Here is a 13,946-nt window from a genome sequence, read left to right as displayed (position 1 = left end):
AGGACTTTATAGGCTTATAATGTAAGGCTAGGGTGAAAGGTAGATAAAAAAGGTTAATTTGGGCTCAAATCACACCATAACATACATATACAACATTCTCTGAAATAATTCCTATTTGTATTCCCCAATCACTCTCCTCAACAATTCAATCTTGTATCTTTTTTTTTTCCATAAAACTTACTATTCTCCCACACTTAAATTGTTGCAAGTATTTATTTTTTTATTTATTGATTTTTTTTTTTTGAAATACTTACAACTTGCAAACATTAATTCTAAGGGAATAATAATTTTTTTCATCATAACATATACATAACCATGAATATTTTCTCATCAAGAAAACTCTCACACCTTTACATAAAACATCAATATACACTAGTGTGAAAAAGGATGAATAAGGATTTTCTTTAGGCTTAAAGGTTATTGTATAGGGTTAAAAAGAAAAAACCAAGATGTCAATATTTAGGCTCAAATTGGGTAAAACTAGGGATTTAACAAATAGGGTATGCTTGAAAAGCTCAATCGATCCAAAAAAAAAAATGCCTATATCATATCTCAAAATCATGTGCAATTTATCAATTTCGCCTCAAATGATTATCAAACAAGTTCTAGAGGAGTTGAGACTTTAAATGAAAAGTCAAACATGCATTTATCTTTCCAAACATTAGCAAATATGATAATTCAATTTATGTGCAAAAGTTTTAAAAAAAAATCAAGTTTGAGTAGTAATTAATCACGAGTTAAGCACACAAATCATGAGAATCTATCATTTTCCTAGAATTATAACTAGAATTTCATCATCAACAAAATCATTTTCCCTAAGACCATGCATAAGACATCAAAGTAAAAACACATATCAAACACGAGCAATCATTGTCAACAGAATTTCATTCAATCCACACTTACTATTATTAAAGCAAGAAAATAATATAAACTAAAAAAACGATAAAAATAAACAAATAAACAACTAAAAAAAATTGGATAGACACAACAGTTAATCTCTCCCCACACTTAATATAAGCATTGTCCTCAAGGCTCAATCAAATAAAATCAATGCAAAATAAAAAGAAAAAGGGTATGAAAAACTCCCGTAAGGTTGCTTTGTTTAACGTCGTTAGCTCGACTGCATGTTGTGCTCATATGATCTTCACGTTGGGTCTTCTAACAAAGAAACATTCTTTATGTATTTATGAATGGAATCTAACACATTGAATTTGAGTGTTTCACCATCGAATTCCATTCTAAGTATCCATGCTTTTGTATTCCTCTTCTTAGTTGCAGTGAGTAAGAAGGTTCTCCCAAATAAAGTTGATGTAAGATTGGGATCACCCTCATCTTCCATCTCAATTATGTAAGAATCACCTGGAATGACAAGTCCATAAATCTGTACAAAAATATCTTTAACTATCCCTAAAGGATAAGCATTAGTATGATCAGTCAATTGAATAAAAACCTGAGTTTTTCTTGATGGACCAAGATTTAAAGAAGCAAAATTAGAATAAGACATATTATTAATAATTTCTCCTAAATCTATCATGCAATGATCAAACCTGGTTTTACTAATTGTGCATGGAATTGTACTTGTCTCAGGCAACAACTTTCTTTGATGAACGACAACATTCTCATTCTCCCCCACACTTACTTTCTCACCTCCATTCAACTTTTTCTCATTTGGACACAACTCCTTAAGAATGTTAGCACAATGAGTCTCTTTTTTGATTTCCTCAAGACATGAAATTTTTACCTCAATATTAGGAAGAGTCTCAAGGATCTCCTTAATGGGCTCCTCTTTCTTTGATTTTTTCAATCTACTTGGAAAAGGTGGAGGAGGGACATAAGTTGGTACAATTGGTTTGTATGACTTTTTCAGTGATGGTGGACCAACTAAAGTAGGAGATTCAACCTTTGGTGGAGATGATTCTTCAAGGGATGAATTTCTGACTTCATGACTTGGAATCAAATCATTAACTTCTTGGTGTGGTGATTCAAGTTGTGTACCACTTTGGACAGTGATGCCACTGACATTCTCTATTGGATCACTCTCTACTTGTGAAGGTATAATGTTTGAACATTGAGTTTCATATTCACTTGTATATGTTTCCGTTGACTCCGCAGGATTCTCTAACTCTTGTAGAGATTGTTGAAAGATCTGCATATTTTTCTGAAAGTTTTGTTGACACTGTATCATATTTTGTTTAATCTCCAAAGAAGCAACCTTCAAAGAGTTGCTCATATCAATAAGAGCACGTTCTAGATCTGGTCATAGTACAGGAGGATAGTAAGAAGTTTGTTGAACATATTGATTAATTTCATTGTAGGAAGTGCGAGAATAATCTCCCGATTATTGATTGTATGTGTAAGTGTCATAGTAGGGATTATATTGATACTCTTGTGGCGAGGTATAATAAGGATCATAGTATTGTTGATTGTACATCGTCATGTTTCTAAAGGAAGATCTGAAAATTAAAACCACAACTAGAAGCACAAGTTAGTAAAAAAAAATTAAAAAAAATAGAAAAAAATTTATAATAAATTTTTCTTTAAATATCTATCTTTTATTTTGTTTTTTTTTTAAAAAAAACTAAATCAATAATTTATTCTTCTAATTTTCATTTTGAAAAAAATTAAAAAATACTAAAAACTAAATATGAATAATAAAATAAAATAATAGTCCCCGGCAGCGGCGCCAAAAATTTGATGCGTGTCGTAAGCCACAACAAATTTACTATTTTTTTTAATTCCAATACTTTTAATTATTTTAGTATAATCGTAAGTAAGGGTCGATCCCACGAGAACTATATTTATTCAATTATTCACAAATTAGTAACAAGAATTAGAAAAAGGGCAGTTTTGAAGATTATAATAAAAATTAAAGAGAAGAACAAATTTAAAGTAAAGAATACGATATGAGAAACTAGTTAAAGGTTATTCGCCACCCTCAACAATCATTCCTAATTCCTATTAAAGAATGTAATTTTCAGTTTCCAATCAAACTATTAATCCCGCAGATAACGCTGAAGCAGTCAATTATCCCAATCTCCCTATTGTATGTAATCAAGGCGAAGCGCTCAATAATTAACTCTTTTACCTAAAGCAGTAAATCCATGAAGCATGCAATTTATTTAACTTAGATAAAGCATTGAGATTTATGGAGATAGACTAATCTAGGCAACAAATCAATGAAGCATATAATTCATTTAACCTAGGTTCTATTTTTCATCACAAATTGTAATTTGTCACAAACACTTAGAATCCTACACTATTAGGTGAATAGTAATCCTAAGATGACGGTAGATTAAAATAAAACCTAATTTAGCGGCCATCTAAACAAGATTAAAACAATAATCATAACATTGAACATAGAAGAATAGAAGCAATTTGATATAATGGAAACTAAAAGTTAACATTCAATAATGAAATTAAGAATTCATGTTTCGGGTTTTGAAATAACCCTTAACTAAAAGAAAACTACTCAGAACTAGACATTAATAAAAATCATAATATTTAATTTGTAGTTTTTTTGGATTCTCCTCCATTTGTAGTCTAAGAGGTCTTATTTATAGTAATGGGAAAGTTAGTTGAATCCTATTAGAATTAGGATTCTATTTAAAGTTGATAGATAAATCCTTTTAGAATTAAGATTCTATTTATAATAGTATTAGGAAATATCTCGGATAAAGATAGCTCATCTTTTAAACAAAAGATAAAAATCGCAACTCTTCTTGAAAATTTATCTTTATTTTCGCTATCTTTTTTTTTTAGAAATTTCCTGCTACGATGACTGATAGTATTTTGGCCATAACTCTCTCAATATTGATCGGAATTGGACGATTCAAGATGTTCTGGAAAACTAAGAAGGAGATCTAAAACTTTCATGTTTATGACCAAGTCCAATTCGGATTTTAGGTTCGTCCGAATTTGTAATTAAGTTTCGCCTTGTACAATCGAGCTCGCCGACTTTTATTATTTTCCACCAAAATATGTTAAAATCCCTCCAAAAGACTCTAAATGGATGAATAGTATTTAAAATAACCTAACAAATTAAAATCACACTAATCAATAATTTAAAGAATAAATTTAAGAATATTAATAAATAAATTAATCATATTTATAAGATAAATATGGACTCATCAAATTCCCTCACACTTGACTCTTGCTCGTCCTCGAGTAAGTTAATGAATGATACTTAAACAAATCGGTCTTTATGAAAAAAGTTAGTTTCAAAAATTGTACATCCACTTATAAGTCCAAGAAAATCCAAACTCTTCAATCATTAGAATTTCAACTCAAGATAAAATACTTTTCAACCCCAATTTTTTTGTGTGTGTGTGCAATCAAATAATCATACTACTAAAACTGGGTCTTGGTCCGACTACAAGCTCATATCCGGATCCCTATCTAGGTCCAAGTCTGTGTTTGGGATCGGGTCCCAGATTTAGGTCCAGGTCCTGTCTTAGTTCCGTTCTGGGTACACGAGCGTGTCCGGGCCCGAGTTCCAGTCTTAGTTTGGGTCTGAGGCTAGGTCTGTGTTCGGTTCTACGTCTGGGTCCGGGTCTTGGTCACGGTCCTAGTCTTGTTCTAGGGTCCTAGTTCTGCGATTCTTGTTCAGGTTGTAATTTTGGGCCCCAGGTCTACGTTTGGGTTCAGGTTTTGTTCTTGGTCTGGGTTATGGTCCTAGTCTGAGTCCCAGATCTAGACACCGACTACTGGTCTCTTTTAGGCCTCGTTACTCGAATCCCAAGTCAAGATTTGGATCACTGTCACAGGTCTAGGTCTGGTTCTAGTTTTGGTTCAGGTCCCATGTCCCATTTCTGAGTTTGGGTTTGGGATCGAGGCTGGGGTGCTGTTCTAGGTCCTGGGTATTGGTCTATGTTTGGTTCGAATCCTAAGTTCCCATCCCGATCTGAGATAGGATTCAATTATGGGTATAATTCCTTTGTTCTGATCCTGGTCTGGGTTCGAGGTCGGGTCTGAGTCCGGGTCTTGCTTTGGCTTTGATTATAGGTGTGGGTTTGAGTTCGGGTCCGGGTTTGTGTCCAGGTGTGGACCTTGATCTGGGTCTAGGTTCGGGTCCAAGTCCAAGTTCGGGTCCCGAGTGCGGGTCCAAGTTTGGGTTTAGTTCTTCGTCTGGGTTCTGGTCCTAGTCTGAGTTCCAGATCTACACACCGACTACTGGTCTGTTGCAGGCCCCGTTACCCGAATCCCGAGTCAAGATCTGGATCACTATCACGAGTCTCGGTCTGGTTCTGGTTTAGGTCCAAGGTGCCATTTCAAAGTTTGGGTTCGAGAATGAGATTGGGGTGCGGTTCTAGGTCTGAACCCTTGTTCACTCTCCCTTTCCTGGTTCCATGTTTGGGTAAGAGTTCAGGTTCGGGTCCAACTCCCAATTCGGGTCTAGGTCTGATTTGGAGTACAGGTCCTGGTCCGTTTACCGTTCTGGATCTATGTCCAATTTTAGTTATGATTCCAAGTCCAAGTCCTTGTTCCAGCCCCGGTCAACTTTCAGTTTTGGTTCCAATTTTGGGTCACAGGGTATGGGTTCGGGTCCTCATCAGGGTTGGAGTCATGGGCTGGTCCCAAATCAAGACACCGACTACGAGTTTTTTCCAAGCCCTGGGTCCAAATTTAGAAAACCAATCTCGGGTCCTAGTCTGGTTCTATTTCTAGTGTCAGCTCACGAGCAGGGTCCTACGTTCAAGTTTGAGTCTGGGTCGGGTGCTAGGTCCCTATCATAATTCTGGATCTAGGTCCTCGTTATTATGTGGGTTTGGGTCCCGGTCTAGGTTTGGGCTCGAGTCCTAGTCTCGGTTCGGCTTTAGGTCTCTATGTGGGTTTTGATCTAGGTTTCGAGTTTGGGTTTAGGTCCTGGTCCTGGTCCTAGTCCTAGTTAAGTTCTAGTTCTATTTGCGATTCTGAGTTCGAGTTACGGTTTGAGTTCGGATCAGAGTTCGAGTCCTGGTCTGACTTTTGGTTTGGGTATGTATTTTAGTCTAGGTCCAGATCAGGCTATGGGTGTGGGTTTGCGTCTTGGTTCTTTGTCTAGGTTGGGTCCGAGTGCTAAATTCCAATCCCGATCTGAGTCTGGATTTTAGTTCTGGGTGTAAGTCCTTGGTTCTGATCCTAGTCTTGGTTTCAGTTTGGGTCCGGGTCGGGGTTCGGGTCCATGTCAGGGTTCGGATCTAGAGTTGGGTCCCAAATCCAGACACCGACTACGGGTTTTGTCCAACCCCCTGGTCCCAAATCCAGATCCCAAAGTGGGGTCCCAGTCTGGTTCCATTGGTGGGGCTGACTCACGAGTTGGGTCCTAGGTTCAAGTTCGGGTCTGGGTCGGATACCAGGTCCAGATCCTTGTCCTAGTTCTTTTTGCCAAGTCCCTATCCTGATTCTTGGTCCAGGTCCCGATTATTGTGTGGGTTTAGGTCCCAATCTAAGTTCGGGTTCAAGTCCTAGTCTTGGTTCGGGTTTATGTCTCTTTTTGGTTTTTGATCTGGGTTCTGGTTTGGGTTTAGGTCCTGGTCCTGGTCCTAGTCCTAGTCTTAGTTTAGTTATATTTCCATTTAGGATTCTGAGTTTGAGTTAGGGTCGGAGTTCGAGTTCTGGTCTGAGTTTGGGTTCGGGTCCGGATTTCAGTCTAGGTCCAAATCAGGCTCCGGGTGTGGGTTCGAGTCGTTGGTCTTGGTCTAGGTTGGGTCCGAGTCCAAAGTTCCAATCCCGATCTTTGTCTGGATTCAGTTCTGGGTCTAAGTCCTTGCTTCTGATCCTTGTCTGGGTTTGAGTTTGGGTCTTGGTCTGGGTGTAGCTTTGGGTCTGATTCTAGGTGTGGGTTTGAGTTCGGGTCCGAGTTTGTGTCCAGGTTTTTGTCCAGGTCTGGACGCCGATCTGGGTTTAGGTTCCCGAGTGCGGTTCAAAGTTTAGGTCTAGGTCAAGATCTCGATCCAGATCTAGGTCCAGCATTTCGATCTCAGTCTGGGTCTTGGTCCGAGTCCAGGTTCAGATCTGGATCCCTATCTAGGTCCAAGTCTGTGTTTGGCATCGTGTCCCCGATTTACGTCCAGCTCCGGGTCTCAGTGCCGTTCTGGGTACACGACTGTGTCCAGGCCCGAGTTCCAGTCTCAAATTGGGTTTGGGTCCCGAGTGCGGGTCCAAGTTTGGGTCTGGATCGGGATCTCGGTCCATATCTAGGTCCAGCATCTCGATCCCAGTCTGAGTCTTGGTCCGAGTCCAAGTTCGTATCCGGATCCCTATCTAGGTCCAAGTCTGTGTTTGGGATCGGGTCCAAGATTTAGGTCACGGTCCGGGTCTCAGTTCCGGTCTGTGTACACGACCGTGTCCGAGCCCGAGTTCCAGTCTCAATTTGGGTCTTAGGCTAGGTCTGTGTTCGGTTCTAGGACTGGGTTTGGGTCCTGGTCACGCTCCTAGTCTTGTTCTAGGGCCCTGGTTCCGCGATTCTTGTTCAGGCTCTAATTTTGGGTCCGAGGTCTAGGTCTGGGTTCAGGTTTTGTTCTTCGTTTGGGTTCTGGTCCTGGTCTGAGTCCCAGATCTAGACACCGACTACTGGTCTGTTCCAGGCCTCGTTACTCAAATCCCGAGTCAAGATCTGGATCACTGTCACGGTCTCGGTCTTGTTCTGGTTCAGGTCCCAGGTCAAATTTCTGAGTTTGGGTTCGGGATCAAGACTTGGGTGCGGTTCTAGGTCCCGACCCTGGTTCTGTGTCCCTAGTCTCGTTCCATGTTTGGGTCTGAGTTCAAGTTCGGGTTCGGGTCCAGAGTCCATGTTTAGGTTGGGATCCGGTTCCGGCTCCCTATTCGGGTCTAGGTTTGATTTGGAGTCCGGGTCATCGTCCGGTTACGATTATGGATCTAGCTCCAATTTCAGTTATGATTCCATGTCCAAGTCCTAGTTCTAGTCCCGGTCAACTTCCAGTTTTTGTGCCAATTTAGGGTCACAGGGTACGTGTTCGGGTCCACTTTTGGCTTTGGGATTGGGTTGAGGTCTGAGTGTGGGTGCGGGTCCTTATCAAGGTTCGGGTCCATGGCTGGGTCCCAAATGCAGACCCCGACTACGGGTTTTGTCCAAGCCCTAAATCCAGATCCGGATCCCTATCTCAGGTCGCAGTTTGGTACCATTTCTGGTGCCGGGTCACGAGCTGGGTCCTAGCTTCAAGTTTGGGTCTGGGTAGGCTACTAGGTCCGCGCCTAGTTCTTTTTTCCAGGTCCCTATTTTGATTCTGGTTCCAGGTCCCGTTTATTTTGTGGGTTTTGGAGCCAGTCTAGGTTCGGGTTCGAGTCCTAGTCTCGGTTCGGGTTTAGGTCTTTGTCTGGGTTTCTATCTGGGTTCGGGTTTTGGTTTAGGTCCTTGTCCTAGTCCTTGTTCGGTTCTAGTTCTATTTACGATTCTGAGTTCGAGTCGGAGTTCTAGTCCTGGTCTGAGTTTGGGTTCGGGTCCAGATTTCAGTCTAGGTCAAGATCAGCCTCCGGGTGTGGGTTCGCGTCCTGGGTCCTGGTCTAGGTTGGGTCAGAGTCCCAAGTTCCAATCCCGATTTGAGTTTGGATTCAGTTCTGGGTCTAAGTCCTTGATTCTGATCCTGGTCTGAGTTCGAGTTTGGGTCCGGGTCCGGGTCTAGCTTTAGGTCAGATTCTAGGTGTGGCTTTGAGCTCGGGTCCGAGTCTGTGTCTGGGTTTGTATCCAGGTCTGGACCCCGATCTGGGTCTAGGTTCGGGTTCAGGTCCAAGTTGGGGTCCAGAATGCGGGTCCAAGTTTGGGTCTTGGTCACGATCTCTGTCCAGATCTAGGTCCATGATTTCGATCCAAGTTTGTGTTAGGGATCAGGTCCCAGATTTAGGTCGAGGTCCGGGTCTTAGTTCCGGTCTGGGTACACTACCGTGTCCGTGCCAGAGTTCCAGTCTCAGTTTGGGTTTGAGTCTAGTTCTGTGTTCGGTTCAAGGTCCGGGTTCGGGTCCTGGTCATGGTCCTAGTCTTGTTTTAAGGTCCTGGTTCGACGATTCTTGTTCAGGTTCTAGGCCCGTTCCAGGCCCCGTTACCTGAATCCTGAGTCAAGATCTGGATCACTGTCATGGGTCTCGGTCTAGTTCTGGTTCGGGTCCCAGGTCCCATTTTTGAGTTTGGGTTTGGGATCGAGACCGAGTGCGGTTCTAGGTCCCAACCCTTGTTTTGTGTCCCTAGTCTTGTTCGATGTTTGGGTCTGAGTTCAGCTTCGGGTTCGGGTCCTGAGTCCATGTTTTGGTTGGACTTCGGGCTCGGCTCCCAATTCAGGTCTAGGTCTGATTTGGAGTCCGGGTCCTGGTCTGGTTACTGTAATATCCCGAGAATTATATTGATATTTATTTGGCCATATTTTATTAAATATGTGATTAAGTGGGTATTAGAGTAGGATTATAATCCTACTTAAACTAATCATGAGTTGATTAGGGAAATATGAATTAATGAATAATAAAGCGTAATTTATTAATTACGGAGATTGTACTGGAATATGTGGGTATCGTAGATACCATATGTAATATCCCGGAAAATAAATAATGTTTAAATAGACATATTTTATTAAATATGTAATTATTTTGGAAACGAAGTAAGATTATGATCTTACTTGGGATAATTATTGAGAATTTATTTAACGAAATAAAATATTTTCGGGCCCAGCAATTGTGGAAATTTAGCGATGTGGTTAGTAATGTCACGACATTAATGGAAGAATTATTTTGGGAATATTTCGGACTAGGTTAGAAATATTAGAATGTCGGTTTAATAGAATTAGCAAAATTACCAATATGTCCCTAGGTTATTTTGGAGATTATTTAGTTTTTGAGGGTAATTTTAGTTACCTCTTTTATTTTATTTAGGGGGCTGTAGCTTTTAAAAAAAAAAAACAAACAAACAAAGAAAAGAAACTTTTCTCTTCCTATTTAAGTTACTTGTGAGTTAAGTAACTTCATTTTTTTTCAAGCTCTTCCTCCTCCTCTTCCTTCGAGCAGCTGGAACCAGCCATGAGGGGGACTATTTCTCTTCAGCAACCTTCTATTTCAGAGCTAAACTTAATCCCCAAGCTAACCTAGATCTTGAGGTAAGTTCCTCCTTATGTTTTGTTGGTGAAATCCTAGGTTCTAAGGCTAGGTTTTGATAATTCTTGTAAGTTTTCAGGTCTGTAGATTTAGTTGAGGTTTGAGTGTGATATTCTAGTTGAATTAAGTCTAATTGTGTATGTTTTAATTGAATTCATGGCTGTTGGGATTGATTTGTGAATGAGGAAGCTAAAGGAACTTAGTTTTCTTCACTTGTGCATGTGAATTTGAGCTAGAGATTGAACTACTGTAATTTGCAGCTTGGGATATGCTATATTTATGATATTATACTGTTCTGGAAAGTTTGGTTAGGTTTGGAGGAGTTTTGAGTCGAATTTGAAGGAAAGAACCCAAGGGAATCTGGTCTGTCGGAACCGGTCGACCGGTTGGTTCTGGTGTACCAGAACCGGTCGACCGGTTGCTTGCAGGGGAATTTTCCGGGTTTCCTTCAGGTTCAGTTTTGGCCCGGGAAGTTGTGTATCGTCTGTTTTAAATTTAATATGGAATGCTTGATCTATTTTGGAGTTGTTGGAAGTTAGGTTATGTTTGATTTTTACTAGAGTTTTAATCCAGAATTTCGAGTTAAGGTATTTGTTAAGTTTCGATTTGTCGTGACATAGGAATGGGATCGCCTAGCTTGTTTTCCACTCAAGACGGCCCGTACACTTAAGTTCTGAACCAAGGTAAGAAAAGTATTAAATACTGTAAAAGATTAATGTTTTGATTGTTACAGATTCGATTGAGATCGAAATCTTGTTAAACGTTATTGTGACTTAGTCCTAATCGAGGTTAACGATATGTACTGGATGTGACTCGATTATGATCGAGGGAAATAATAGGAAACGATTATTATCATTTGACTCAATTATGATCGAGGGAAGTATTATGAAACGATTATTATCGTTTGACTCGATTATGATCGAGGGAATTATTATGACACGATTATTATCGTTGTGGCTCGATTATGATCGAGTAAAAGAAACGGTTATTACCGTTATGAGTAATTACTCCTGAAACCGCGGATAGGTTTCTTACTTATCGTTTGTTGTATCGGACAACGATAGTGACATATACAGCTCGTGGTTAACGAGTGGTAGGGGTACTTTATGAAGTACCTAAATTATGTGGTTATGAAGTTGTGGAACGATCAAGCGTGTTATTATGTGATGAGTTGTAACTAAATTATTGTGTTATGGTATGATTGAATGAACGTTATATTATTTATGAAATTAGTCTCTGTAACTGTCGGGGGTAAAAATACATGCTGTAGGGATGTAAGAATTGAGTGCTTTACGAAGCAATAAGATTATGTGTTTGAGTGCTTTATTAAGCACTGAGATTATGTGGTTACTGTAATATATGAATTAAAGTGATTTATGAGGTACTGAAAATGAGTGTTTATAATGTTGTGTGATTAAGGTACTTAATAAACCACTGAGATGGTTGATTATGAATAGCTATAAATATTCTTTATTATGTATTAAATTTGCTTACATAAGCATTATGTTATTTTTTGTATATGTAGATTGACAAATGTAAGACCTACCGGTATGTATATTATATTATTATGAAATCTGCCTGCACTTTCCATAAAGTCTAATTAGTAGCTTTTCTTACTGAGTCATTGTGACTCACGGGTGCTTCGTGGTGCGGCTATGGAAGTTGGTAGCTGTGTTCGGCCATGAGTCAGAGGTCTCCAGCAATGTACATATCAGCCTGGGGTCTTGGCTTCTGGAAAGCAGGATCGGAATTCCTTTCTATGTTTGGAAATGTAATTTATTGTAAAAGAATATTTTTATTTTATAAACAGGGGATCCCTATATTACGACATTATTTAAAATAAAAGTCTTTATGTTGAATTTAATTAAAGATTTAAATTAAACCACATTTTTCTAAAAATTATAGATTAATAATATTAAGTTATAAAAGCACACACGTGGCGTTCCTGAGGGTCAGGGCGTTACAACATGGTATCAGAGCGACCAAGGTTTAAAGATCCTGAAGACTGGTTTGATATGTACATTGGCTGCGAAGATTCGTTCGACTCATGGCTTAGTAAGTGTGAATTGATAATTGATTAATACAGTAATTGTTGATTGTTTGAATTGCATGCTTATTTTAAATGTGTAAGCTATTAGAGAAGCATGAGAAGTTTGATATAAAGTTGTTAATTATGTTTATGCATGCGCGGTAATGCTTATTAGCATTAATTCTAGTTAGAAAGATTTTGACTATGAGGAAGGAATGATCACAAATGTACTAGGAGGTGTACCTGAGGTGATCTAGTAAGTAAAAATTGAGAGCCTGTTAGGCTCGGGGTAGGTGGTGTGGGTATTAATCTTCCACTACCTCAGGGCTGAGAGCAAGTGAATGCTATGAGGCAAGAGACTACCTGAGTGGCCAGGTAGTAGAACTTACATAATTGGTCCCAGGCAGCGCGGTGATGGAAACTGACACTAAGCTGGACCGATTGGCAAAGTTTCGTTTTGATGGAGTAGTTGCTAAGGCTGTTAGAAGGGTTAAATCTAATTGAAGGTGGAAAAGAGTATATCATTCAGAATGTAGATGTAATGGCGAAGCAACTAGAAGTTGTCTGGTTTTATGCTCAGGTGGTTGAGCTAAACCTTACTTCTGGGGGTGCAAGAACTAGATCACGAAAGACATAATATGAAAGGAGATTCATGAAAGTAAATGTCTAGTGTTGAAACGGGTAAAAAGTGTTAACCCTAATGATCTTAAAAAAAAAAGAAGTTACTAACTCATCAGTTATGGGTTCTAGTAGGAGAATTTGGGGTAACCAAGTTTTTGATGTGGTGGGAATAAAGATTTGGAACACCCATCCAGAGGGTTGAGATGTAAGAGACACCAGTAAAGTGAAAGCTATACAAGAGCTTGCATCTAGTGTGGGGTAGTAGACAATTGGAAAAGAAACTATCCCTGGTTATAGTAGCAAGAGTGGAAGGATGATTGGAAGTATGTGTTAAAACTTAATGATGTGTTACTGAGTAGTTTTGGTACCTTTTAGTCTACTGGAGAACTGGTTATTTTCCAGTATGTGGTCTAAACCCTTCCCAGATTGTGAGGGCAAGGAAATAGTTGGTTGTTTCAGTTGTGCTGAATTTAGAGAAATCTAATATTATATTAGGGTTGAACTAATTTACAAGGTATAATGCAACTATCGATTGAAAAGAAAGGTGGCAACTCTTGAATCTAAAAGTGAGGACCCATTTGTGTTCCTAGGTAAGGTTCAAGGTCCTGAAATTCATTAATCTCAACATTTAAGGCTGAAGGGATTACTATGGGATGGATGTACCAATTTTTTTTTTAGTTAGTGTGGCCAATATTATAAAGGGAACATTAGTGAGATTGGGGAACAATCTTGTGGCTCAAGGTTTTTAGATGCTTTTAGAGGAGCCACTAGGGTTATTGGTTAAGCAAGAAATTGATTCTGAATCAAAGTTGTAATGGGAGTAAAACCTGTATTTAAAATTTTGAATTGGATGGTAATTGTAGGATTGAAAGGAGTGAAGATTTAGTTGTAGGAAGGTTGGGCTTGAAATTACCAGTTTAAGTATTTCATTCTTGAGTACACCAATGTTATTGGTGAAGATTAAGTATCCTTTGATAAGGACAGATGTTATGCTAAATAATTTTAGGAAAGGATCATCTTCTCTAGAATTGGTCTCGATTTGGTAATTACCAGTTGAAGACTCGAAAGGAGGATATTCTTAAAACAGTTTTCGTACCGATGACTCCATAATTGTCTTCAGTAAGGGTATTGTGATTCCTTTGGATGATGTTGTAACGTTTCTAGAAGCATAAGTTTTATGCCAAATATGAGAAATGCAAATCTCACTGAACCTAAATTTACG

The 13,946-nt window shown here is 39.2% G+C and overlaps 1 protein-coding gene across 1 annotated transcript in view; it reads right to left on the bottom strand.

Annotated features, from left to right (window-relative positions):
* Positions 1–1,144: 1,144 nt before the first annotated feature.
* LOC133036305 (uncharacterized) overlaps positions 1,145–13,946 on the bottom strand; it is a 170,473-nt gene continuing 157,671 nt past the window's right edge. The window contains exon 2 of the mRNA XM_061112860.1: positions 1,145–2,253. Coding sequence (XP_060968843.1) covers positions 1,145–2,253 — 1,109 coding nt within the window. The remainder of the gene's footprint in view (positions 2,254–13,946) is intronic.

Source organism: Cannabis sativa, chromosome 3 (genome assembly GCF_029168945.1).
Source record: "Cannabis sativa cultivar Pink pepper isolate KNU-18-1 chromosome 3, ASM2916894v1, whole genome shotgun sequence".
Lineage (NCBI taxonomy): Eukaryota > Viridiplantae > Streptophyta > Magnoliopsida > Rosales > Cannabaceae > Cannabis > Cannabis sativa.
The sequence above is the reverse complement of the archived record's forward strand: the minus strand, read 5'-3'. Positions and strand labels throughout refer to the sequence as shown.